The sequence below is a fragment of the Cuculus canorus genome, chromosome 17 (genome assembly GCF_017976375.1).
Source record: "Cuculus canorus isolate bCucCan1 chromosome 17, bCucCan1.pri, whole genome shotgun sequence".
NCBI classification, from domain to species: domain Eukaryota; kingdom Metazoa; phylum Chordata; class Aves; order Cuculiformes; family Cuculidae; genus Cuculus; species Cuculus canorus.
The window spans coordinates 14,727,893-14,751,207 of record NC_071417.1 but is presented as its reverse complement, the minus strand read 5'-3'; the positions used below and the strand labels follow the sequence as shown (position 1 = coordinate 14,751,207).

The 23,315-nt window shown below is 46.1% G+C and overlaps 2 protein-coding genes across 4 annotated transcripts; one reads left to right on the top strand and one right to left on the bottom strand.

Moving 5' to 3' along the window:
* Window positions 1–103: 103 nt before the first annotated feature.
* On the top strand, window positions 104–4,931 carry POP5 (POP5 homolog, ribonuclease P/MRP subunit). Of its 2 annotated transcripts, none has more exons than XM_054082293.1 (5): window positions 104–191; window positions 271–413; window positions 1,042–1,191; window positions 1,732–1,815; window positions 1,990–4,931. In XM_054082293.1, the coding sequence occupies exons 1-5, from the start codon at window positions 172–174 to the stop codon at window positions 2,091–2,093; spliced, it is 501 nt and encodes a 166-aa protein (XP_053938268.1). In that variant the 5' UTR covers window positions 104–171; the 3' UTR covers window positions 2,094–4,931. The 2 variants fall into 2 exon arrangements, with proteins under 2 accessions (XP_053938268.1, XP_053938267.1); XM_054082292.1 differs by having other exon boundaries at window positions 271–476.
* RNF10 (ring finger protein 10) lies at window positions 3,853–22,679 on the bottom strand. 2 transcript variants are annotated; one of them, XM_054082290.1, is made up of 17 exons: window positions 22,162–22,679; window positions 16,121–16,323; window positions 14,930–15,129; window positions 13,803–13,893; window positions 12,614–12,798; window positions 12,397–12,533; window positions 10,753–10,913; window positions 10,088–10,216; window positions 9,675–9,933; window positions 9,312–9,445; window positions 8,293–8,410; window positions 7,850–7,951; window positions 7,229–7,363; window positions 6,418–6,503; window positions 6,130–6,190; window positions 5,825–6,001; window positions 3,853–4,928 (listed from the first exon to the last, which is right to left on the bottom strand). In XM_054082290.1, the coding sequence occupies exons 1-17, from the start codon at window positions 22,316–22,318 to the stop codon at window positions 4,852–4,854; spliced, it is 2,412 nt and encodes an 803-aa protein (XP_053938265.1). In that variant the 5' UTR covers window positions 22,319–22,679; the 3' UTR covers window positions 3,853–4,851. The 2 variants fall into 2 exon arrangements, with proteins under 2 accessions (XP_053938265.1, XP_009564820.2); XM_009566525.2 differs by having other exon boundaries at window positions 5,825–5,983; window positions 22,162–22,678.
* Between the last annotated feature and the right edge of the window lie 636 nt (window positions 22,680–23,315).

Sequence of the window (23,315 nt, the reverse complement as noted above, 5' to 3'; positions counted from 1 at the left end):
ACCCCATCACTCCTGCTGGCGGAGGCCGGCGGGGCCGGAAGTCCCGCCTCTTCCCCCGCCCCCGCGAGGGGGCCATTGGCCCAGCGGCTGGCGGGGCCGGAAGTCCCGCCTCTTCCCCCGCCCCCGCGAGGGGGCCATTGGCCCAGGGGCCGGGCCGGGCCGGGCCCCGCCATGGTGCGCTTCAAGAACAGGTGAGGGGGTGGTCGGCGGTTTCGTTGTGAGCAGCCCCGCGGTGCCGCCGGCGGTGCCTGACCCCGCGCTGCCCCGCAGGTACGTGCTGTGCGAGGTGGTGTCGGAGGAGCCGCGGTGCCGGCAGTGCATCGAGGACCGCGCCGTAAGCCTGGCCGTCAGGGACGCCGTGGGGCGCGTGCACGGGGACTACGGGCTGGGCTGCGTCTCCGTGTCCTTCACAGGTGGGGATCCCTCCGGGGAACCGCGGCTGGAAACCCGCCCCGGGAGAGCCAGCAGCGGCCCAGGTGGGCGAGAGCGTCCCGGCGGGGATCGGCTGTGGCGTGGCCGGAGGAGCAGGGAAAGGATCGACCCCTGCGCTGGGGAGGCCGCAGCTCCAACCCGGGGCTCAGTTTTGGGCCCCTTGGTACAGGGATCCTGAGGGGCGGGAGCGTGTCTGGCAGCGGGGCTGGGGAACAGGGTTATGCGGAGCGGCTGAGGGAACTGGGGTTGTTTAGCCTGGAGAAAAGAAGGGTGAAGGGAGACCTCATTGCTCTCTACAACTGCCTGAAAGATTATAGTGAGGTGGGTGCTGTCCTCCTAAGTGACAAGCGATAAGACGAGAGGAAATGGCCTCAAGCTGTGTGGCTGGGGAGATTTAGACGCGATACTGACACCAAAAGGCAGTGGAACCAGCTGCCCAGGGAAGTGGTGGAGTCACCATCCGGGGAGGCCTTCAAAAGATGTGTAGATGTGATGCTTAGGCACATGGTTTAGTGGTGAAGCTGGCAGTGCTGGGTTAAGGGTTGGACTCAATGGTCTTAAAAGTCTTTTCCAAGCAAAATAGTTCTGTGATTGTGCGTGTCCCCACAGTGAAGTACCTCAATGCCTACACTGGGGTTGTCCTGCTGCGGTGCCGCAAGGATGCCTGTGGACTGCTCTGCTCCGCGCTCCCCTTCGTGAGGCAGCTGGAGAGCCGGAACCAACGCTACCCCTGCGTCCTCAACACCTTGCACATAGGAGGTCAGCCACTTCCTGAGCCACCTAGTGCCGTACCTGGGGGGAGGCTGTGGAGCTTAACCCTACCTTCCCAACCTGCTAAGATGGGACGACCCCATCTTACTGCTGCGGATGCAACAAATGCATCTTATGTGTCACTAACTGAGCAACTTCTAGCAGATTTAAATAAGAAAATGGGCACCAGCAGTCCTCTGTCAAAACTCTCATGAATTTTGGTTGCATCTTTACTGCCTTTAACACAAAACCAGTATATCAAATACTGTATTACATTGGTGTTTTTTTAAATATAATTTCAAAGTAGAATATTATCCATGTCCTAAAAATTAACCACCTGGGGCAGAGAATGGGCACTACCTATTAGAAATCACTATTCCACTGATTAACTTCCATGGTGCAGAAAAGTCTATAGTAACTTCTTTGCACTTGCATTAATAGAGCTGTTGCCTGGGGCATTTTGTCGCTCGATACAATGATCGTAATACACTGGCAGCTCTGAAACACTTGAGTTTGTAGATTCACATACTGTTTCTATGACTCCTACAGGTACTATAAGAACATGTCAGAAGTTTCTAATTCAGTATAACAGAAGACAGATGCTGCTGTTATTGCAAAACTGTACAAATGAAGGTGAGTTCCTCCAGATGTTCTCCTAAAATGTGGCATTAATTCCCAGGGGGGAGGGGTAAGGGAATACTGGGCTACTTATGAATTCTTGAACTGAGAAATGCTCCTTTCCTTAGAAGTGGAGGATATTCCAATGTTTAAGAGATAAAGTAATGACCGCGTTGCTCTCTATTGCAGAGGACAGGCGGTGTATACAGAAGTCACTGCTGAGCTGTTCCCTTACAGAAGAGCCGTCTAAAAGTGGAGACGAGGAAGATGATGATGGCACAGAGACAGACTGAATGTTACCATTACTGTTCACCTCTGTCCTGTACTTGTGTAACCAAGGCGTTGCCAGTTATCTTCAATGTTACACAAGCAGGGGACAGAAAAAGCATCTCTGTATTTAGACATTATTCCCCTGTTCCAAGTGTTCTTAAATAAATTTTTTTTAAAAAACTGTTTAACTGAAGTAGGTCACTGGCCTGTTCCACCCCAGGATCAGCCCCCCGTGCTCCTAAGGAGCGTAGCAGCTCAGTGTGATCTTCATGCTGAGGTAGAAGCAAGGCTCAGGCACTTGGTATGGACAAGGAATGCAGTTTTTCTCCTTGAGTACAGAAAAAGCATTTAACTTTTTACTGGGTTTGACCTCCTCTTCATGTGCAGCTGTTATCACCGGGCTGTGCACTTCCTTGAGTCACTAAAGCACCAGCTCTGTACACAGGAGCAGATGACTGAATGCGAGGTAGAACTGTAAGGCTTATAAAACTCATTGGTACAAAGTACTGCTTAGATATTTATTAAGTTTACACCAATCAGTTACAGGAAAGTAGCGTTGCTGGTATTATCTCTTGAATCCATAGGAAAACCAGATACAACTCAAAGGTGCTGTCCCGTGGAGCCTGCCCTGCAAAGGGAGTCTGCCTTGCCAGCATCGCTTCCCTTGCTCTAGTGCCTGTGAGACGTGGAGGTGAGTTACACCAGCTCCAGCTATGCCATCTCTCTTCCCAGTGCAAAGAAAAATTGACTATTAATGTGTAAAGATCATAGAACACAACAGATGCTGGTTAGACACTAAGCAGTTATTCCTGTTCCATGGCTTTAACTGACTGTTACAAACAGGAAATAATCATACTGTGCGTGCAGTCAACTGCATGCTTGAATCCTTAGTTACTTTTTCTGCCCTCACCACTCATTTTTGAATGTGCACATAAAGCATTAACAGCAAGATGTGTCACTGCTTTCAGGCATCTTGTCTTAGTTCCTCTGGCCTCTCCACAAGCTGTACTCTCTCCATCAACTGTAGTTAATTGTGGCCAAGTGTGAAGTCAGGCTGCTTTCAAAGAATGTTGTGCAAGTGTTTCCTCTGTCCTCCCAGGGCAGCTGAGGTTCTCCTTACCTCTCCTGTCCCCCCCGTCTCTGGCTTACAGCCACATACCAACTTCTGTGAAATGCACTCCTTGGTACTGGCTTCCCACGCACACAAGGCTGAAGTGCCTCGAGGAAGCACAGGCATGATGTGGAGCTTTGAAATCAAGCCAATGTGTTGATATAAACTTTTAAAATATGGACACAACCAGTGAATTTACCCATGGAGTTGGAAATCCTGCCTCCAAGAGTCTCAGACACAGGGCTTCCTCGCTCAGACCAGCCACATCAGAGGGAGAGAGCACACTGACTGTGAGGATGCAGGCACAGCACTGGTGGGGGTGGAGGTGGCAGAGGACACCTGTCAGTCCGCACCGAGCGGTGGTGCTCTGTACAGCTCTCTGATGCGGGTTCTGTCAGCAGAAAAGAAAGACTGGAGTCCATGCTCCTACATGGGGTATCCTGCTCCACGCTGGTGGAGCTGGGTTACTGTTCAGGAAGGGGGCAGTGCCGTTGGTGCGTGTGCATGTGTGATTTATTGCAACTGTTGGCCTCGACTGGTATGTTACACCTACAGCTCATTTTATTCGACAAACTCATTAGCTCAAATCAAACCACAAGCAGTGCAGAATGTGACCACCCAAAGAAAAAGGGGGAAGGGGGTCCAGAAGAGACATTTTATAGCCTGAGGTGCTTAGTGCAGATCAGTTTACATCCCAGAACCAAGCGGTTACAGGTCCTTTTCCCAGTACAAGACACCCCGGTTTCTTGCTGGAGGCTAAGAGTTCCCTATAGACTCCATCTAGCAGTTGTTCTTCCAATTCCAGAGCAGTCAGTGTCAAAGCACGATTCCAAGAGTTACCGACAGCCCTACGGTGGAGTGTTTATTCTAGATGATCAGGTTACAAATAATGTGTAGCCCATGGCTAGCAAAAGAAAAAAAAAAAAAACAACCAAAAATGAGCAGGCTCACTCACCCCATCAAAACAAACAGAGCTGAACAACTGAGAGAAGCCAGGAGGTTCCTTCTATCGCTAGTGCCAGTACGCACTTAGAAACACACATATCGAGTCACTTCAAAACCAGATAACCAAATTCCCTGCTTTACATTCACCTCAGCTTTAAATCTTTCCAAGCCAGGAGAACAGGAGGAATTCTTGCTCTTTAGAAAAAGAACGGATATAGCAGCTAACACTCTAAAGCCAGGAAACTCTTCTGCCCATTTCCAGCACAATGGAAACCACTTTCTCTAGCGAGCAGTCTGACAGCTTTACTGAAACAGCACAACTGTCACAGTCAGATGGACTTCTGCCCACAAATACTTCTATGGAAATAAAGGTTCTCTGCCTCTTCACTTAGGTAATATTGCAGTATTCTGGCAGTGCCACACACCTGTAAAGACTTTCATACTGCTTATTAGGCCAAAAGAACCAACTTGGCACAGGCAAGAAGCCTTGGCTGACTTGTCTCTGGGTTGTTTCTTTCAAAACTTTGTTTCAATATAAACTGATTAAGCAGCTGGAATCAAAAGATCTTACTTCAATATATATTGTCATGGTTTCCTCCTGAACCCCCTAGAAGCCCTGGAAACACAAGTTTAATCTGTTCAAATTTAAATACTTAAACTATAGCAGCAAAACAAAGCAAAATGAAAAGAAAACCAGGAGAGGAAACTTCTCTTGAATAGCAGAATCACTTTGTGTGAACAACAGAGGTGCTGAACAGTAGCTTCTGCTTCTGTTTCTTCCTTTTCTTGCCCCCCTTTTCCTCTGTGAAGGATTAAAATAATACTGTCATTCTTCTCAGGGAACAGGAATGTCACACAAACAATTAACTGGTCTTCCCTAGCCTAAATGACTTCTACAGGCCTGCAATGCTCCCTACCACATCACAGAGCATCAGGTAGTTTAATATTAACGAAAACAATTACTGCAGACAAACTAAGGGAGACTCCATCACATCTAGCACACACCCACAAACACGCTGAACTGATTCTAAAGTTGCTGTTGCAACGGCACATGCTAGGACTGTAAATGTGCAGCAGTTTGCCTTTCCGACAGGTATCGCTTTCATCCATGTCCAAAACCCACTACAACTGGAGCCGATGCTCCATTTTACTGAACTCTTAAGCCCTGCCATCCAACTCTCCCTCATTCAGTGCAGTCTCCAAACAGAAGCCAAAGCTGAACATCCCAAATGAGCACTATACATCAGCTTTATCAGGACGGCTTAAAGGTTTAAGTTCATCTCAGTTTGTTTCAGATTCCCTAATTTTAAATTGAAGCTAGCGCTTACCTTGACACTTTGGTCATGCTTAGGTGGAGTTCAGCAGCTTGGGTACTCTTAGTTTAAAAGCATACAACCTGAACTTCCTCGAGATAAAGTTTAAATTAAGTTCCAGTAAAGACATGGCAAGCACGACTGTCAGAAGCCGTCTTTGTCCTAACAGGGCTCTTTGCTAGTTGATCTCGGCTCCCACTAAAAGAGCTGCTTTAAGCTAACAGAAGCCTCAAGCTTTTCAGAGCCACAACCTGACAATGTTCAACAGTTCTGTGGCCAATTTGTGGTCCCCAAAATTGCTCCTCTCATGTCTCCCAAAGAAAGAAGAAGGAATATTCCATTTTTTTCACTTCAGAAATTTTTCATGCCTCCCCCCACCTCTTACCTGATAAATGATCAGCTGTGGACGGTTTGTCCAGTTTCAGGAGGGCTGCCTCGATAGCTTGGCTGAAGGAATTCTGGAAGCTGGGCACAGGTACACGGTCAGAGCTGTCACTTTCTCCATCGCTATCTGCCAGCACAGGGGGTGCCAGAGTGCTCTCATCTGGAAGAAGGAAAGGGCCTTGAAAGGCAGAAGGCTATGTAAAACTTTCACAGAGCCAATGTCCCTCCATACTCGCAGATGTTTCTGGTGAAGTTACAATTGAGACAGACAAAAGAACTTGAAGCAGTAATATCAAATTTTCTTACCTCTTGCCTTTGGAGCAGGTTTGGGCCACGTTTCTGGTTTTGCCTTTCCAACTCTCAACATCTATCAAAAAAGTCATAAGATGCAATTAAATCCCATGTACTAGAACAACCCTGCAGATCCCCTGACTGGCAAGAAAACCTAGGAACCCCTTCAAGCACTCTAACCCAATGTTGTCTCCATAAGGTTTATCCCACGCTGTTTTTGCGGGGAAGCAATTCTGTTCTCAGATTGATTGCCAACTAAGACACAAGTAATTCTGTCAAGATTTACTGTGCTACATGGCTTACCTGGGCAAAGGAAGGGAAGGGAGACTCCTCTTCTAAACTCCCACAGAGGAATGGGCTGACTTGGCTGGCAGCAGGTGACAGAGACTCTACAGACAAAGAGGCAGATTATCAAAGCCATTTACATTTGGCAGTCACTCATTATGCTGCTTATCAGGATGAAACAGAAAGTTTTCTTATCTTATGCATTTTTATCTCATCAGTTCCATCCATTAATTACACAGTGGGACATCTTTTTAATTAAAGGACATTTAAATTTTTTCATTTGGAGTTTTTCTTTGCTTATTTTGGGGTGTTGTTGGGTTTTTTGGGAGTCTGTATTGGGGTTTTTTTGCAAGAACGACATTTAAGAATAGTTTCTATTTAATACTCTTTATGAACTGCAAGATAAAACATTTGGTAAAGCACAACTGGGCAACAACCCAACTGAGTGCTCAGCAACTATGTTTTATTTTAGTGTAACATGGTGAGGAAGATGGAGAGGGTAGAAAGAAAAAAATGCCAGTAGCGTTTTCCTGGCATACACACTTCTCTTCCCTTTTCGGGATTTTTTTTTTCCATTTTTCTGCCTCAAAGATTTAAAGATGGGGTAACTACAGTGCAGATCAATGTCAGTGAAGTAAAGGTAGTAAAAAGCAGACACGGGACCAGAATGTTCTTTAGCTGTATCAGTCTTTTGTGCATAATCTCATAGGCAATCTAGGAAAGAAGCAGTCTTTGATCAGTATTAAGAAGCTTTAGCATGATGACCTGAGCAGTAGATCCCACAACAATGAACAAGAGCTGGATGCGAGGTGTTTTTCCAGAGGCTCACCTGTCTGAAACACAGGGCTTCTGCCAAGAGGAGACAGACAGAAGCTCTGATGATCAGTGCTGGTAGTTTCTCCAGGGCAAGAGGTAAAAGCAGGGAACTGCTGCAGATTCTCTAAAGCAATATGGACCTCTGGATCTAGAAAGAGGTTTTAAATTAAAGCACTACACATTGTGGGGGAATATTATCAATACTCAGGTTTTATCAAGAGCCTAGGAGGTGCCAACTCAATTTTCATTCCACCCGCTACTTTAGAGACCAGTATAGCCCTGCTGCTGGATGGAAGCAGTTCCTAGGCACTTTTTCCCTCTTCACTCTATATTGTGATTACTATAAAAACAGAATCCTGAGAGCTAAATACAACATGGAGACAGCTGTGCCCTCACGTCCCCTCTATCTCTCCCATAATGTGCAAGTGCGCAGGAACTGCATAACGCATTTAACATCCTGACTAAAACAGCTTATATTTTTCACTTTACATATCTTGTTTCTAATAGCCTGTAATCTTGTTCCAGGCAAGCACTACAAACTAAAGGCCTTAAGAGTTCATCCTACAACTCAAGAAATCAGCTCAGCAACTAAAGATGACTGGAAATCCACCAGTTATGCTCAATCAGGACTTACATTTGCCCTGTTTCTTGTTTTCCTCTATCTCAATTCTCCGTTCACGCCGCCGTTCATCACGAGCCTTCTTCTGCCGCAGACGTTTCCTCTTTTCCAAGTCATCTAGGAGCAATGCACAGCACTGGATGTCAAAAAACCCACACTAATACTTTGGCAACATTATCTCCTGCTTTGAGAACTACATATTCAGTTACAACACATTAATAACAAAATATGCTTATGGATAATATAAGCTCTCCCAAGCAGTCAGGCTTTTCTATTCTCTGCATCAGTGCTCTCCATAAAACAGTGAATTGGGGTTCTTCTGTCTAGCAGCCAGACAGTCGGTGCAAGAGGAGTAAAGCTGCTACATTCTTTTTTTCTGCCATTGAGGGTTAATAAGAACTATTTCTCCTCCACCCTCACAGATATGTGACAGAAACTACTAGAAAAGCTATACCAACCTGAAAACAACTCTAAAGTCTCCTTAGAGATGACGGGTGGCTTCAGAGCCAGTTCACAAATGCTGAACTCGCAGGTGAGTGGCAAATGACAGAGGTAACGATGACGCTGTCTTATATCCTATCAAAAAAAGAGCAGATATATCATCGCAACAAACGTGGAAATATAGTAAAGAATAGCTTAGAAACATAGAATGCATATCATTCATCAAATCAAACACAAAAAAATAGCAGCAGTGATACAATAACCACTTTATCAACTAAAAACACATGCAGGAGGTTCTAGGTCAGAAACCAAATGCTCCAAGATCTCCAGCAACTATGTCACTGGATGCAGCTACTCCAGCTCAGCTACCAATTTCCTTGTTAACCCTTTCGTCTCACTCAACATGACTGGAATAAAATTCTACAATACCAGTCCTCTGATGCATTTATTTTTACACTGGGCCAAATTAATTTTTTACATTTAAAATTATATGGACCAATGACCACCACTTTGCTCAGCTTGTTGCAGTTCAGTTTTGTATTTATCCTTGCAGAGCTGAAAAACTTTAAGACTCCCTACCACCTCTGCATTCATTCTTATTTGAGCACCTTCTTTCTTAAACATGAATTAAGAATTATATATAGTTGTTACCGCACATGCCAATTCTTACAGCTGTCTTTTACCTGAGGCAAAAGAATTCAGGACTCATCCCCTCTTCCAGAACTTCACTGCCTTACACTCCATCTCAAACACTGAAGCTTCTTTCCACCCTCTTTATTTTCATAACATCCCACCCGTACCCTTGATTCTCAGACACAACTGTTTGCTCAGGACACAGGCAGGGAAAAGACTGAGAAAGATGATGATCTGTCTCATTCAAGCTACTTATCAAAAGCAGCTCAAGGTACTGCACCTGACACAGACCAGCAATGCCTACCCAGTCACTTATCTCTTATCCCTAAAGAGAAATGTCTCACCTATCAGCCACCATGATCAATCTGCTAAAAAAAGGGTCAACTGAAGAAAAAATGACTACCTCTGTCATTGAGTAGCCGGTTATCTCCACTACAGATGCAGTTATCTTCTCTGGACTCTTCTCCAAGCTGCCGTACTCACGAACGAGACACCGGACATTGACAGGGTGCAGATACATGCACTGTCCATCCTCCGCTAGAAGATAAGATACCATCATTTGCTCTTTCCCTGTTCATTTTTAACACCCTTCTCCCCACCCCAGAACATTCTCCAGTAATAAAAATTAAAGCTCTTTTCTGAGTTTCTGTGGGGGCTTTACTTCACAGGGTTTAGCCGCATCTAACGCGGTGACAAACATCTTCCTCAAGAGGATCCCAAAGGCGGCATCTCTGCCCCCGTAACACCAGGATCTCATGACACTGACCTTGATAGAAATAGTAGAAAGGAGAGTTGCTAAGATGGCCACTGCTAATTGTATCTTTAGATTCTCGGTAGCTGGTTTCAGCTGGATTTGGTTCTTCTGTAGCGTTCACATCAGGTTCCCCTGCGGTGTCCACCTCAGGTACTTCCTCTTCCTCCAGCACTGCCTCTTCTGCTTCCACTGGAGGCGAAAAGGAACTTGCCAGATCTGAGCAAGGCTCCACGAGCTCCTCATCAAATGCTGAGAGATATTCCATGCCACACTATCACAGTGAGAACATACAGTTAGTATCATATCAACTCCTTGAAATGACTATCATTTCTGAAAACCCTCTGGCACCACTTCACCATACACGACAGCAGAAAGCGGCAGAATTAAGTACTAACAAGACCTGTCAGAGCAGAGTTTTCACCCACCTTCTTCTCTTGGGAAACTACAGGCTCCACAGCCTTGGAGCTTTCTAGGACCAATTCTTCCACAGCAGCATTGATTCCGGCAATACCATTGTTTTTATCCTGGTCAGCAGAAAGTGCCGTTTCTCGCTCCTGCAGGTCACCCAAAGAGAACGGGGGTTAATCTCCTGTTTAAGCCAGCTAACTGTCACCATACTTAGCTTTAGCCCTGTCCCACACTTCAGGATTTCACGGATCTATAGTTCATCTGTGACAAAGACGGACCCTCGAAGAGGGGGCCTCTCCTCCTCATTACTGAAAAGCACACCCACTCTAGGACACCTAAAGACTCAAAAAGGAATAGTCTGCAGGTGAGAGAAGTTATCCCAGAAACTGCTGGATCCAAAAGGGAAACCACATCTTCCTTAGAAGGCAGAACTCCCTGACATTGAAGGAAGGAATACCATTCAGAGAAAACCATTCATCTCTATCTTGAACATCCCACCAAATACATGGGGTCCAAAGGCTATCGTCTCCTCCAAGACGGAGAATGCTATCTGAGCAGCAAACCGCCACCTTGCTAGGATCTACAGCACAGACACCAGAATTATCACATACAACCACCTATGTGGGTGCTCAGCACACTTCTTAAAAGTAAAGTTACTTCAAGCTCCCAAAGAGGTTCTCACCTTCAACTCCTGGATAGCCGCCTCAATAAAGCAAGCCTCTGGCGTGTGTTTTTCCTCCTCATACTGCTTCAGTAATGCCGCCTTCTCCTCCAGAATCACCAGCTGCAAGACCTGCTCCCTGGATGCCAGAAGCAGCTTTGAATACTGACTGTGCTCGTCATCTGAACAGAAGGAGCAGTAAATCACTAATATCACATGCAGAGGCACCACTTTGAACTGTTGTATCTGCTAAAGTTTTGTTACTCCTCAATTCTGTGAGTTAAACCACTGCGTGGTGGACAACACTTAGCAAGCATTTGATACAGACTCTGTGTATTACCATTGATGACAAGCTGGTGCCACACACCGGCCGTGCTACACACACCTCCCCACACAGCAATTTATCTTCAACTTTCATCCTGCCACTACACCAGTCAGTTGCTCCACATCCAAAAAAAAAATCCAGTCCAGACTTCTTTGCTGTGGAAGCATCACCTTTAAGACGTTTTGGGTGGTCAAAAATTTCTGAAACAATGCAGCCTGCAGCTTCCTCCTCTTCTCTATATACTCAAAAATACTGCAACTGGCAAGTTCTGCAGTGACCTCTGATTTGTCTCAAACTCATTCATAAACCTGTATATATCCAACACCCATGGAACACATTATTATGAGGTCTTTACAAGAAGCACAGTAGAAATAGTCTAAAGAACTGCAAGTTTATCAAAAGGTACTCTTCTTTGTTACTAGTGAGCTTATCTTAACTATAAATGATACAGCAACCATAGCAGCACTTACGAATACAGTCCGTACGGCCGCTGCTCCCCAAGGGTTCACTGAACAACAAGTTGATGCTGCATTGCCCTGGCTCAGAATGATCTTGGGTCCCCTAGTTGTTCTTTCGTTTGTTTTATGAAAGGATTTAAAGTTCTTTACTTTCAAATACCGAGGAACACATAAGCACGCACCCTGCCTGCTGGATTCCCAGCACACATCAGGAAACTTGAATTATACAGAGAGATTAAATGCATGCGGCCTTTCACAAATACAACTACAAAATGAAGTGAGCCACAACAGCCCACAAAACAGCAATGCTAAATGAAGTTATTTCTTCAGTCCCAGATAAGATGATGAAGCGTTAGTCACGTTACTTGACTGGAGAAAGCTGAGGAAATCAGGCACAAGATGTCTGAAATAGGTTTGCGGTATCTGCGAATATTTTCCCCACATACTTCACAGATTTTAGTGGATAAGTGAAAAGGATGAAAACCCCATTGAAGATGACATCCTTGAAATAGGTTACACACAAAGACAGTTGTTTTTGCTAAGCTGTATAATGAGGGGCAAAGTTAAGGACACTGAAAAGCCAACAAAAGCAGCAAGAGTCACCTCAATGACTGCGACACAAAACACACAAACTAATATCAATGATTCAGAATGCAGCACGTAACTTGAAGGCAAAGAGCACCTAAATTTTGCCTTACTAAAAACAACAGGTGGGAAGAAAGCTTATTATTAAGATGTGGTCATTAAGGTTTCCAGCTGCTAAAACCCACACTTTGTAGTCTGTTCTATTTTAAGGTGACGGCATGGCATTGCCATGGTAAATCCTCCCTCCACAAGCCCTGGTCACAGTTAGGAGCAGGGTGGCAACTCAGATGCACTCACCTTCAACATAAACGGGCTGCACCACATTCATCCACTGCGATTTGGGCAGTGCTACCAGAACACCCTTCTCTCTTCTCATAAGCTGCATCGTAATGGTATCACCAATTGCATACTGACGTGTTTCCATAGCAACAACACTGCAATGTAAGGAGGGAGGTCAGCAGGGTAAAAATAACACTTCAAAATGATTGATCATTTATTAAATACAAACCCTCACCTCTTGAGGTCCTTCTTGTGAACAGAGCCGTAACAAATAGGACATTTACTCCAGGTCTTTTCACTCAAAGAGAGGTAGTGAAGGATACATGCCCAACAAAAGATATGCCCGCAGCGGGTGATCTTTGCTGCAGTCGGTGGGTACAGACATATTGGGCAAGAGGGCACTTCATGGCTACAAATTCGCTGAAATGGCACATGAGAAGAACAGTACAAGTTTTAGACTTGGAAATTCTGTGCTACAGAATAAGCCACCTCTAAAATCTATTCTAACATATTCACCTCCCAGCTCCTTAGGTTCTGCTTATTTACCAAGAAATTAAGACCACTGTGAACTAAAGTAATACCTTCAGGCTGCACACAGAATAACTTGCAAAGCCACCAATCCGGTATTTCTACTCTAACTACATTTAACAACTGACTCTTATGTTTTCCATCACATATTCATCAGCATCTTCACTACCTGAATGCAGACACTGAGAAGACAGCAAATGAGCTGTCACCTCACTTGCACAAGCAGACTTGTGCAGCCCTGTTTAACTGCGAGACTGAAATTACCTACTTCCATGAACACGCTAGTTTAGTCAGACACTTTGGTAGCATCTGTATGTTGCAGAGACATTTGCCAACAAGCACCTAGATGTTTCTGCTCTCTTGTGGCAGTAGGGAACAGTAAGCCTACTCCCCCTCTACTACATCACACAACAAGACTAGTCGTGGCAGATACTAAATTTGTACTTGAGGCAACCCCAAAGTTCTGACCACAGCTCTCAAGAGATTTGCCATTTCGTTGCTAGGTGAGATAGACCACTCATGCACAGGGTAATCCTTCAAAATTCAACACTCTAGTCCTCTTCCATCGACTCCCGATCAAGTTTTCTGTTAGTATCTCCACCACAAGGGCTCTGTCTATAGAATGCCAGATACTATTTTTGATGAGCTCCCATCTGCAAAAGCAAGAAGCAGCTGCTAATTTTCCTAATAGATTTTAGCACTTCTTTATTCCTGTCATAACAGTATTTCATAATATAGTCCATGACAAACCTTTCCCAGTATTGTGGGAGTGACAGGAGAGGCCTCAACTCAAAAACAGCTGAGTTTTACATAACATCAGAGAGATAAAAGAGGCAGTTAAAGACAGGTTGAGCTTCTTAAGAAGAAAAAAAAAAATCTAGCCCATCAAAACTGACCACTTGCTCCACAAAGTCCCAGTTGACCAAGGTATCTGGATCAGCAAAGTGGACTGTGTAGTCCTGTTCTTCAGAGACAACAAACTGGCAGCTGGGGAAAGGCAAAGAGACAGATGATCCACTCAGTTGTTTCTAAAAATTCTTTGAGAACAATCCTATAGGATTCTGTGAGCTTCTGCTTTGTCCAGAAAACTGCTGGACACAGTCAGGAACTTCTACCAACAAAACCCAAAAGAGTTCAATTCACAATCAGATTTCCAGAACACAGGTGTGTCCGATTTCAGTGAAACACAACATCCCATGCCAACTACAGAATGAGCCAGGCAGAGCTGTTTTCCAGAAAAAAGTAAGGAACAGCCAGCTCCATCGGGGATATAGTGAAAAACAGGGAATTCACTAGTGGAAAAAATACGCTTACAAAACTAGAATTATTTGGGTGCCTGCTAAAAGACTACACTACAAGCAGCCACAAAACAACAAGGAAAAACAGAAACATCAATGCCGAAAAAACTTTTTGTTATCTTTAACATGATGAGATACAGGAAGTCCTGAACATGTTTCAAATTTCCGTGAAAGCGACCAGTATTTCCAGTTGAAAGCAATTCTGCTGCTGGATTACTGTACTGATCATCATTTGAGTTGTACTACATACCCAGGGGCCTGTGCCATAATCAGCAGTTTAAGTAGTAAGACCCACATGACTAATTGCTTCTGGGACTTGGAAATTCGTTTTAGCTTTGATCCAGCAATTGCTACCCCTACCATTGCAACACAGGGTTTGGTTTTTTTTGAAGAAACAATTGCCTTCCTTAAGGGATCTACATTGTTCTGACCAAATGGAGGGTTATATTTCACAAGTGATGCTAGAAAATTAGAGCAGAAGACTAACTGGTTTGTATCTAAAGGACTCACTCCATCAGATACCCTGTAAATGGGTAAAGATGACAACTTAGTATATTTTTATCCCTTTCAAGAACAGTCGTTACCACTAGAGCACTACAGAGAGGTAATTTCACCTCAGAAAAGTCAAGACAAATAGTCAAGGTCATACACAATTCCCTAGCGATGGTCCCTTACAGCTCAGTGTCTCTGTAGACGTCTTAGAGCCCTGCTAGTCTGCCACTCACTTGGCCTGTAGGAAGAGCTCCTTGTTGAAAGGCTTATGTCCCCACTTGTTCCTTTTCCCCCAGTTGCCATGTCCATTCCCATCAAAATGGCCTCCTTGGCCACGAGGTTCAAAAGTGAAGTTCAGTAAGTGGTTCAGATTAATCTTCTTGGGACCAGAGAACTGGGCAGGGCTGAACTCTGCCCGCTGAGCCTCTGCTACCTAAGAGACAACAGCATTTGTTAGAATGTGCCAGAATTTACCGCAAAAACATCAGTACAAGTCGATACCCAGGCCCCATCAGTGATTATGTACAGAATACACAGCATCCACTCACTCACCTTCTCCCATTCCAGCTCTGCAAATCAAGTAGTGCAGCATTAGAAGTGCATTAGAAGTGCATGAGAACCTGAAAGTTAGAGCTGAGTGGTCTTACCCCACACAGATCAAGAGGAGGAGAGCGTAAAAACAGTCCGCACAAGGACAAGTGAAAGCTGGCAAAAAAAACCTAGTAGTCAAGGTTAATGACAGAAGAAAGTTGTTCAAATCCTGGAATTATTTTAGACAGCCAGTGACACAATCGGACCGCTATCAGCACAGGTTGTACTTGTTCAGGTATATTGAAGCAAAGAATGAGAATTCAACAGAGACAGCGGGTGAGGTCTGACAGAGTTAGCGATTTAGGTGACCAGTGTTGCTCATCCACTGAAGCTGAAAAATGAGTCCTCTGTAACAATGAAAACCCACCAACAATCTATAGCATTTAGACCCACAGCAGCATAAAAGCTTCATTCGGGTTTTACTCCATCTTGGTGTCACAAATACGATTACTTTCCCAATGCCACTATCACATGCAAATTTGTACATTGAAGTGGTTAGACACAACCTTTGACTTAAAAGTTAGAAACTGCATCACTTGATATTTTACTGAAGGACATCTGTTTCACAAGACATGTACCCGGCCTGTCTAGGTACCCCCTTCTCAGATGGTATTTGTCATTGCAAGTCCCTCAGAGCAGAGAGCACTCCTCTTCTGTTGTTGCAAAGTTGTTCTGCTCACACTCACTCTGGCATCCCAACGATGTTAGCACCTCTTATTGTTCTTTCCCTTCCCAGCCCAGGAGCTGAACAGAGAAGACCTATCTAGGCAGGTCAGAGGGATCCTCTCGTCCCAAGAAAGAAGGCCTTGGAGACACGGCATTACAATTCTCACCTCATCTCGTCTTCCACCATTACAAGAGCTAAAAAGTTTGCCGCTCCCGCCACTGCCTCCCCTTTGAGGGGGCATCTTGTTAAAAGCTTTGCTTTTCTGTGAATTGGAGCGACGGTATTGACTGGAAAAGTTCTCATTTTTTGAATATGAAGTTTCTCTTTTACGATTAAAACGCTGTTTGGATCCACTCGCATTCTTCCCATCTGAAAGAAAAAAAAAACAAACAAGGATCAGACCAGCAGCTTCAGAGTTCCCCACACGCACTGCACCTCAGAGAGACAGCGAGTGCCATGTTCACCTCAGCCACTGCCTTGGGCCCTGGTTAAAAGGCTGGTGTTTATCAGGACGTCAAATCTTCCCAACACCCCAAACCTTTTCATTCCTATCACTGCTCAAAGAACCGGTCAAATGGTGTAAAAGAAGGATGTATTTGCTATGCTTTATCTTTTATTAGAATGGCTGGATTTTCTTTATCCGGATTTGGAATCATCATCACCAGATGCGAGCATGTTGACTGGTACATTAAGTGACAAACATCAACACCACACTTTCATGCTCTACTTCAAAAATCAGAAACAACTACTTAATTTTTTCATTCTATTTTCAGAAAATGCACAATTTATCTTATATTGTTCCCTTATGTAAGCATCCTGCTGCCTACATTTGTCTGGAGGTTTCCCACTTTGCAAGATCCCATTCCCCTTTTTCACTCAGTTCTCCCCCCTATGCTTAAAATACCTCATCAGATCTAATTCTGCTCTAAAAATACCTTTTTCTTTCATGAGGCCAACAAATGCTTATTGATTGTGAAGCACAAACCCAACACTCTGGCCTTGCGGGGCACCTAATATCTAAGTCCTAAGTCCACCAATCTATGCAGCAAGAACTGTGTGCCCAAAAGCGCACTGACCTTAACAGAGTACATGGTGGTGAAAGCACAAAGCAAAATACTGCAGGAATAAAGCTCTCAAGGGCAGAAAAAGCAGCCGGGCTCTTGTAAGGGGCATTCTGTGTCTAAACAGCTGCTTCATTAAACTGCTGAAACAAAATAAATACTACAACAGTCTTCACGCAAGATCACTGCTGCCCCAAGGGCACAACAGAATGCTTATCTGTCACCTAACCCAGCATCCCCACTGGCGGCCCCAAGTTTATTTAACAGTTATGCTGATAAGATTGGCAGCAAAACTCCAGAGGCTCAGCGAGCCGTGTACAGCACCATCCAGCCCCAAAGTCACTCCAGATACAAACACACCAGGGATTTGTTATCGTATTACTCATACGGGTAGTTTTCATTACCAGTTTTCCCCTTCCCCAGTACCACTTCCAATCCACTCGAGCACTTAGAACAGTCACGCAAAGTCTCACTTTTTGTTATTTTTAGTTCTCTCCCCGACCTGCATGCCCCAAAAGAGGGGGCAGTGAACTGGGAGGTCTACGTTATTGTACACTACTGAGAATCCAACTTGTTTAGAATAAGTTAAGTAACAAAAGCTGTTTGACCGGCATTTGTGGTCATCTGCTGGTTCTTGCAGATGGCAGACTGCAGCATTTGCCTGCAACTACAGCTACACAAGTAAAAAGACACTGTCATTACCTTCACATGATGTGACAGAGACATTTTGCAGGCTCACCAGAATTTACTCTGCTATTCAACAGGTTAAGCCTTTAATTCAGGACTAAACCAACTCCATTGGAACCACAGATGTGTAACTCAAAACACACGCTTGCATAGCTTGCAGGGCTACAATGCAGGTTGAGCATTATCAGGAAAAAAACACACCAGCAGCTGCCGAGGGCTGAGGGTGTGACCACGTCTGGGTGAAAGATTACTGGGATCTTTTTTGAGAGTGTTTTTTTTGTAGGGAAGAGGCTACAAAGCACACCACTAAGTCTCTGGTCAAACATTAAGTCATTCTGAAGAGGTTTGGACAACTACTTGAGTTCTTCAGAAGAGAAGCTTGTCACTTTAGAGCTCACCCACCCTCTTAAATCTGCAGTTTCAGAGAACATGCTACAGAGGCCCATGACTGTTGTGTCTACAGCAACTTTGCGATTTGTCTGCAATTATCAACAGGGGGAAAGAAACAACTTAAGAGAAGTTCAGCATAAAGTGAGTCCTTACAAGGCCTAGGATTGAGGAAGACTTGTACCTGCAGCTGACAGAAAAATTTCCTACCACTTACCATTTTAACCAAGTTAGTCACCATCAAATTTGTCAGTCAGCTGGCTTACACACATTCCTGTCATATTACAGGTCCTTTCAGACTAACTCCTTGAGCCTTTGGGAGTCACTGTGATGACTCTCACATTTCATAAGGATGCTCTCTTTACCTTTTTTAGGAATGACCCTACCTGACAGTCTAACAATGCTTCAGACCTGATTTTACTGACTGCAAGCTTCCCTTCCCAGAATAATTACCCTCACGAGGACTCTGGTCCCTCAAAGCAGTAATGAAATCAGTCAACAGATGACAGAGAGTCTGGAGTATGCATTTGTAAACTGCAACGCTTTTTCCCCTACCCCAAACAGAAGCAGTGCCATTCCTTCCATGCCACGTATCAGAAAGCTCTCTGCTTTGTGTCATCTCTCCTTGCACTCCCATGAAGGGGCAGGACAGGGCTACCCACACTCAAGCAAGGAGGAAAGTGGAAGACTCTCACCGCTGTCCCATCTTGTTAGATTCCAGTTTAATGTAGAGAAAGTTTGGATTTGGGAGTTTCTTTTTCCTTCTTTTCTTGGCAAATCAGAAATGAGCAACAGGAACAATGCTAGTGAGGTACTTACTCCTCACTCACATCCTCAGCTAGTCCTGATGTCCTAAGGAGAACTTACCTATAATAAATGTATCCACCCATCCACACTCCAGGAGAACACAGACCTATAAAAAATACTGTCTATATAACATATAAAACTAGCAACAAAGCTATTCTTGCTTTTTGGAGCAAGCCCTGACATCTGTGGTTCTCCTGCTGAATGTCACACTCTGTCAGAGGACCCCATGTCTCCGAAGAGCCAGCAAGAGGAGAACTAAAAGCAGCTCCAGGTGACACTTCAGTCCCAGAGCTGCAGTACTGGTTTACTGCTGGGGTGAGGCCTGCAGTTTCCTTCCACCTTTGTTTGCTTCGTTTCAGCTGAGATGAAGCCAACTGTGTTGCACAAGGGGTTTGGGTGGTGGATCACACAACGGCCCAGGGCAATTGCGTGAGAACACGCTGAAGCCATTGCTGCAAACATCCCAGTAAGTAAGAGGTGACTGCACAGTCACACGCCCCAGCGAAGCATGCTCCCATCATAACAAGGCCCTGGAACATCTGCAAGAACTAGTGCCATCCATCAGGTCTCAAGGACTGCAGAGAAACCCAACAACAAGCCTATTTCACCTCAGCTATTTTATCCGATCCTAATGGGATGCAACTCCTCTTGGTGCACCTCAATAAATTTTTTTCAAACCCAAAGAAACTTTTCCTTTGGAAACTTCCAAGTCTAATTTAGGTTCCAAGGCCAAGATTGAAAGACAGCTGGAATTCAGCTTCCACAAGTGCAAGAGCTTACAGTACCCTCTTTAGTCCATTTCAAGGTATCCTGCAAGAGAAAGAGCAAAAGCCACTGCAAGATTTTACAAATGTCCACTTCTTCGTTTCTTCCACTGGTCTTGATCACAAGAGGTAACTCTGAAAAGAATCTAAATGGCTTGACAAGACTTAAACCCAGAGACCATCAGTGCAAAAGTCACTTATGCCAAAGGTCAGCTTTTTTGAGAGATCTGCAGTCCAACAACAACACTTTCCATTTCAAAGTAGACAAGATTTTCACAATACCTCCTACGCCTTTCCTGCAACAGGAGAGAAACTGGGTGGACAACAGCTACATGCGGAATGATAAGGAATTCAAGAGAAAAAAATCCCCTGTGGTGGCCTGCCAGCATCCTGCGTGCAACAGCTACCAAAACACAGCCACAATTTAACACAGCTGCACTCATATATTTGCCCTGTGGCCGTTTGCCCTAATCTGAACAAGGGAATCTTCTCATTTCAGTATTCAGTGCCCTACAGTTCAGATATTCCCAAATACACATCTGCTCCTACTGAACGAGGAGTACTAAAATTTTCTTGTTTTATTAAAAAAGAGGCCTTCAAACAAGTTTGTTTTGGTTTGGTTTGTTTTTTAGTTAGAAGTTAGTCTGCTGTTTCAGAGCAGCAGAGCATGGCACACCAGGATTTCTCTCCTCACTGCTCCTCTGCTACAGGTGACATTGTTTTGAGCTTGTAAAAGGTGGCATTCCACAAAAATCATTTAACACTTTTGTTTTGGGCTGGAATGACAGATGTTTTATTTCCTTGCTCACTGCAGATACTGTTTCTTCTACACCAAGGCATATACGCCACAGGACTGGCCATTCTAGCTCCTTCCTGAGGGACATTTCCATCCTCTGAACAATACGCCACACAGTGCCTCTCTCAATACATGCAGAGAAGTTTATACACTGTTATTCCATCAGAAGCCAAAGATCTGGTTCTAAAACTCCCGTTGCATACCTAGCACGCAATATCTCCAGCTTCCCTTCATTAAAGGGGAAAAAAGTGAAATAAGAGACTGAAAAATAACAACAGTAGCTAGGGATAACAAAACCCTCACATCACATCCTGTTGCCGATGCAGGAAAACCTGCAAATGAGTTAAGAGTTCTTCCAGAAATGACTGCCTAAAGAGCTCATCCTAAAAAGTTTTTTGTGTGTTTGAATTTTAAGTTAAAGTTTCACTACAACCGCAATCACACCACAACCTGGGGAGCTCTGAGTGAGCCACCCCCATGCCACTCACTGCAGTCTGTCCTGCGCAAGGTCAGCCAATACAGGCAAAGAGCCTGGTTACCCAGGATTTGAGTGCATTTAGAAGGTCCAAAAAGGAAAAATGCCTTCAAGAAACTCATTTTGTTAACCCTCTGGAATAAACTGCTGCTTTCTCAGAGACCTGAAGGAACACAGCTGAAGAAACCACTGAGGAGGAAGGAAATTGGTACAGCAATGGTGTTGTGGCAACCTGCTGACACTTCACATACTTCCAGGACTAAAATCACCAGTTTTAATCAGTACTGCCCCATTTCTTTATTTTAGAAAAAGAATTCAAGTTTGCCAGGAACACTCTGCTCCCAAACAGGTTCTGAGCACTGCAGGCGGCTCAGGTCCCACCTTGAAGAGGCAAGAACCACCATGGCTCCTCAGGAGCTGTTGTGTCAGCAGAACTGGCTGCTTGCACCCACTGCCATTACACTTTGATTCGCGCGGCAGGTGATCAAACAATACAAAGCCAACTCTGCCAGAGCAGGTTAACGAACTGCAGCATCAGGGGAATGTTGTGTGTCAAAACAAAGCCTCCTTAAGCAAGACGTAAAAGTACACTTGAGTACAGAGTAAAGGTAAGTTCCTTCTTAATAAGCACCAGCAAGCATATTCTTACTGTGAAATCAAAGCTTTGGCTGTCAAGCTGATTACTCCAGTGCTAATAGAGATAAAGCATTAATCCTAAAGGTAGAAGAGAAGACTCAGAGAAGACCTTAGAGCAGCCTTCCAGTACTGAAAGAAAGCCTACAGGAAAGCTGGGGAGGGTGCAGGGACAGGATGAGAAGGAACGGTTTTAAGTTGAAAAACAGTAGATTTAGATGAGACCTTATGAAGAAATGTTTTCCTGTGAGGGTGGGGAGGCACTGGCCCAGGCTGCCCACAGAAGTCGAGGCTGCCCCATCCCTAGAGGTGTCCAAGCCCAGGCTGGACGCGGCTCTGAGCAACCTCATCCAGTGGGAGGTGTCGCTGCCCGTGGCAGGGGGTTGGAATTGGACTGGGCTGCGAGGTCCCTTCCAACCCAAACCACGCTGTGAGTCTAAGAGAGCAGGAACCGCAGCTCACAAACAAGGAACAAAGGCGGAAGAGGAAGGAAAAAGCGAGCCCGAACAAGCAGTGAGCGAAGCGCAGCCTGTCAAAACCCACCCGACAGACGACCAGCCCGAGGAGAGGAAGCTCAGCCCCTCGCGCGTCCCTTACCGCCTTTGGGCTTAGACTCCCCCGCGGCGGGCCCGGCCGAGGCGGAGCGCGGCTGCTGCACTTTGCTGCCGGCCGAGGACCCGGCCGTTCCGGGGCCGCAGGGGCCGCTCTTGTCCATGGCGGAGGCGGGGGCGGCGCCGGGCGAGCTCTGCAGCATCGACGGGCGCCCAGGCGGGCGAGCAGCGGCCCTCAACGGGGGGGCACGACGGGCGCTGGCGGAGCCGGCGGGGGCCCGGGCTCATGGCCCGCGGGGGAGACCGGCGGGGGCGGCGCAGCGCGGACTCGGCCTCCTTCATGGCGACATCTTCTCACTGCTCCGCTCGAACCGGGGAGGGGCCGCGAAAGGCCGGGCCGGGCCTGCGGGGCTCCGGGCGAGGGGAAGAGAGAAAGCTGCTGACGGAGCCCCGCGGGGCCCGGCGCTGCCTCGCGGCCCGCACCACCCCGGCACCCGCCGGCTCTTCGGCCGCCGCTGCACCGTAATGGCGGCGCCTCGCCCGCAGCACTGCCCGGGACCCGGATGGAGCCGCCCGCGGGACCCGGATGGATCCGCCCCTGGGTGGGAGTGCGGGATCCGCCCACCGCGGGGCACACCGGGAGATGTAGTTCTGGGGCATCTACAGTCCCGTCTGCAGCAGCAGGGCACGCCGGGAGTTGTAGTCCCGGGACACCCACGGACCCCGCCCGCCCGGCCCAAGCGGCTCCCGAGAGCAGCAGCGGACAGAGAAACGGGCCCGGCCGCGGGCAGAGCGCCTAGGAGAGAGCTTAGAGCAGCTCCCGGTACTGAAAAGGGCTCCAGGAAAGCTGGGGAAGGGATCTTGGTCTGCGAGTGCCGGGATGGGAGGAGGGGGTATGGTTTTAAGCTGAAAGAGGGGAGATTGAGATGAAATTTTAGGATGAAATGCTTTCCTGTGAGGGTGGGGAAGGCCCTGGCCCAGGTTGCCCAGAGAAGCCATAGCTGCCCCATCCCTGGAGGTGTTCAAGACCAGGCTGGATGGGGCTTGGAGACCCTGATCCAGTGGGAGGTGTCCCTGGCTGGGCTTTAAGGTCTTTTCTGACTCCAACCCTTCTATGATTCCACACTGTGAGGAACCAAACCAGGAGAACGCGAGAGGTTTAGCATGGTAAACCAGGAACCAAACAGGATCAGTTCTTCA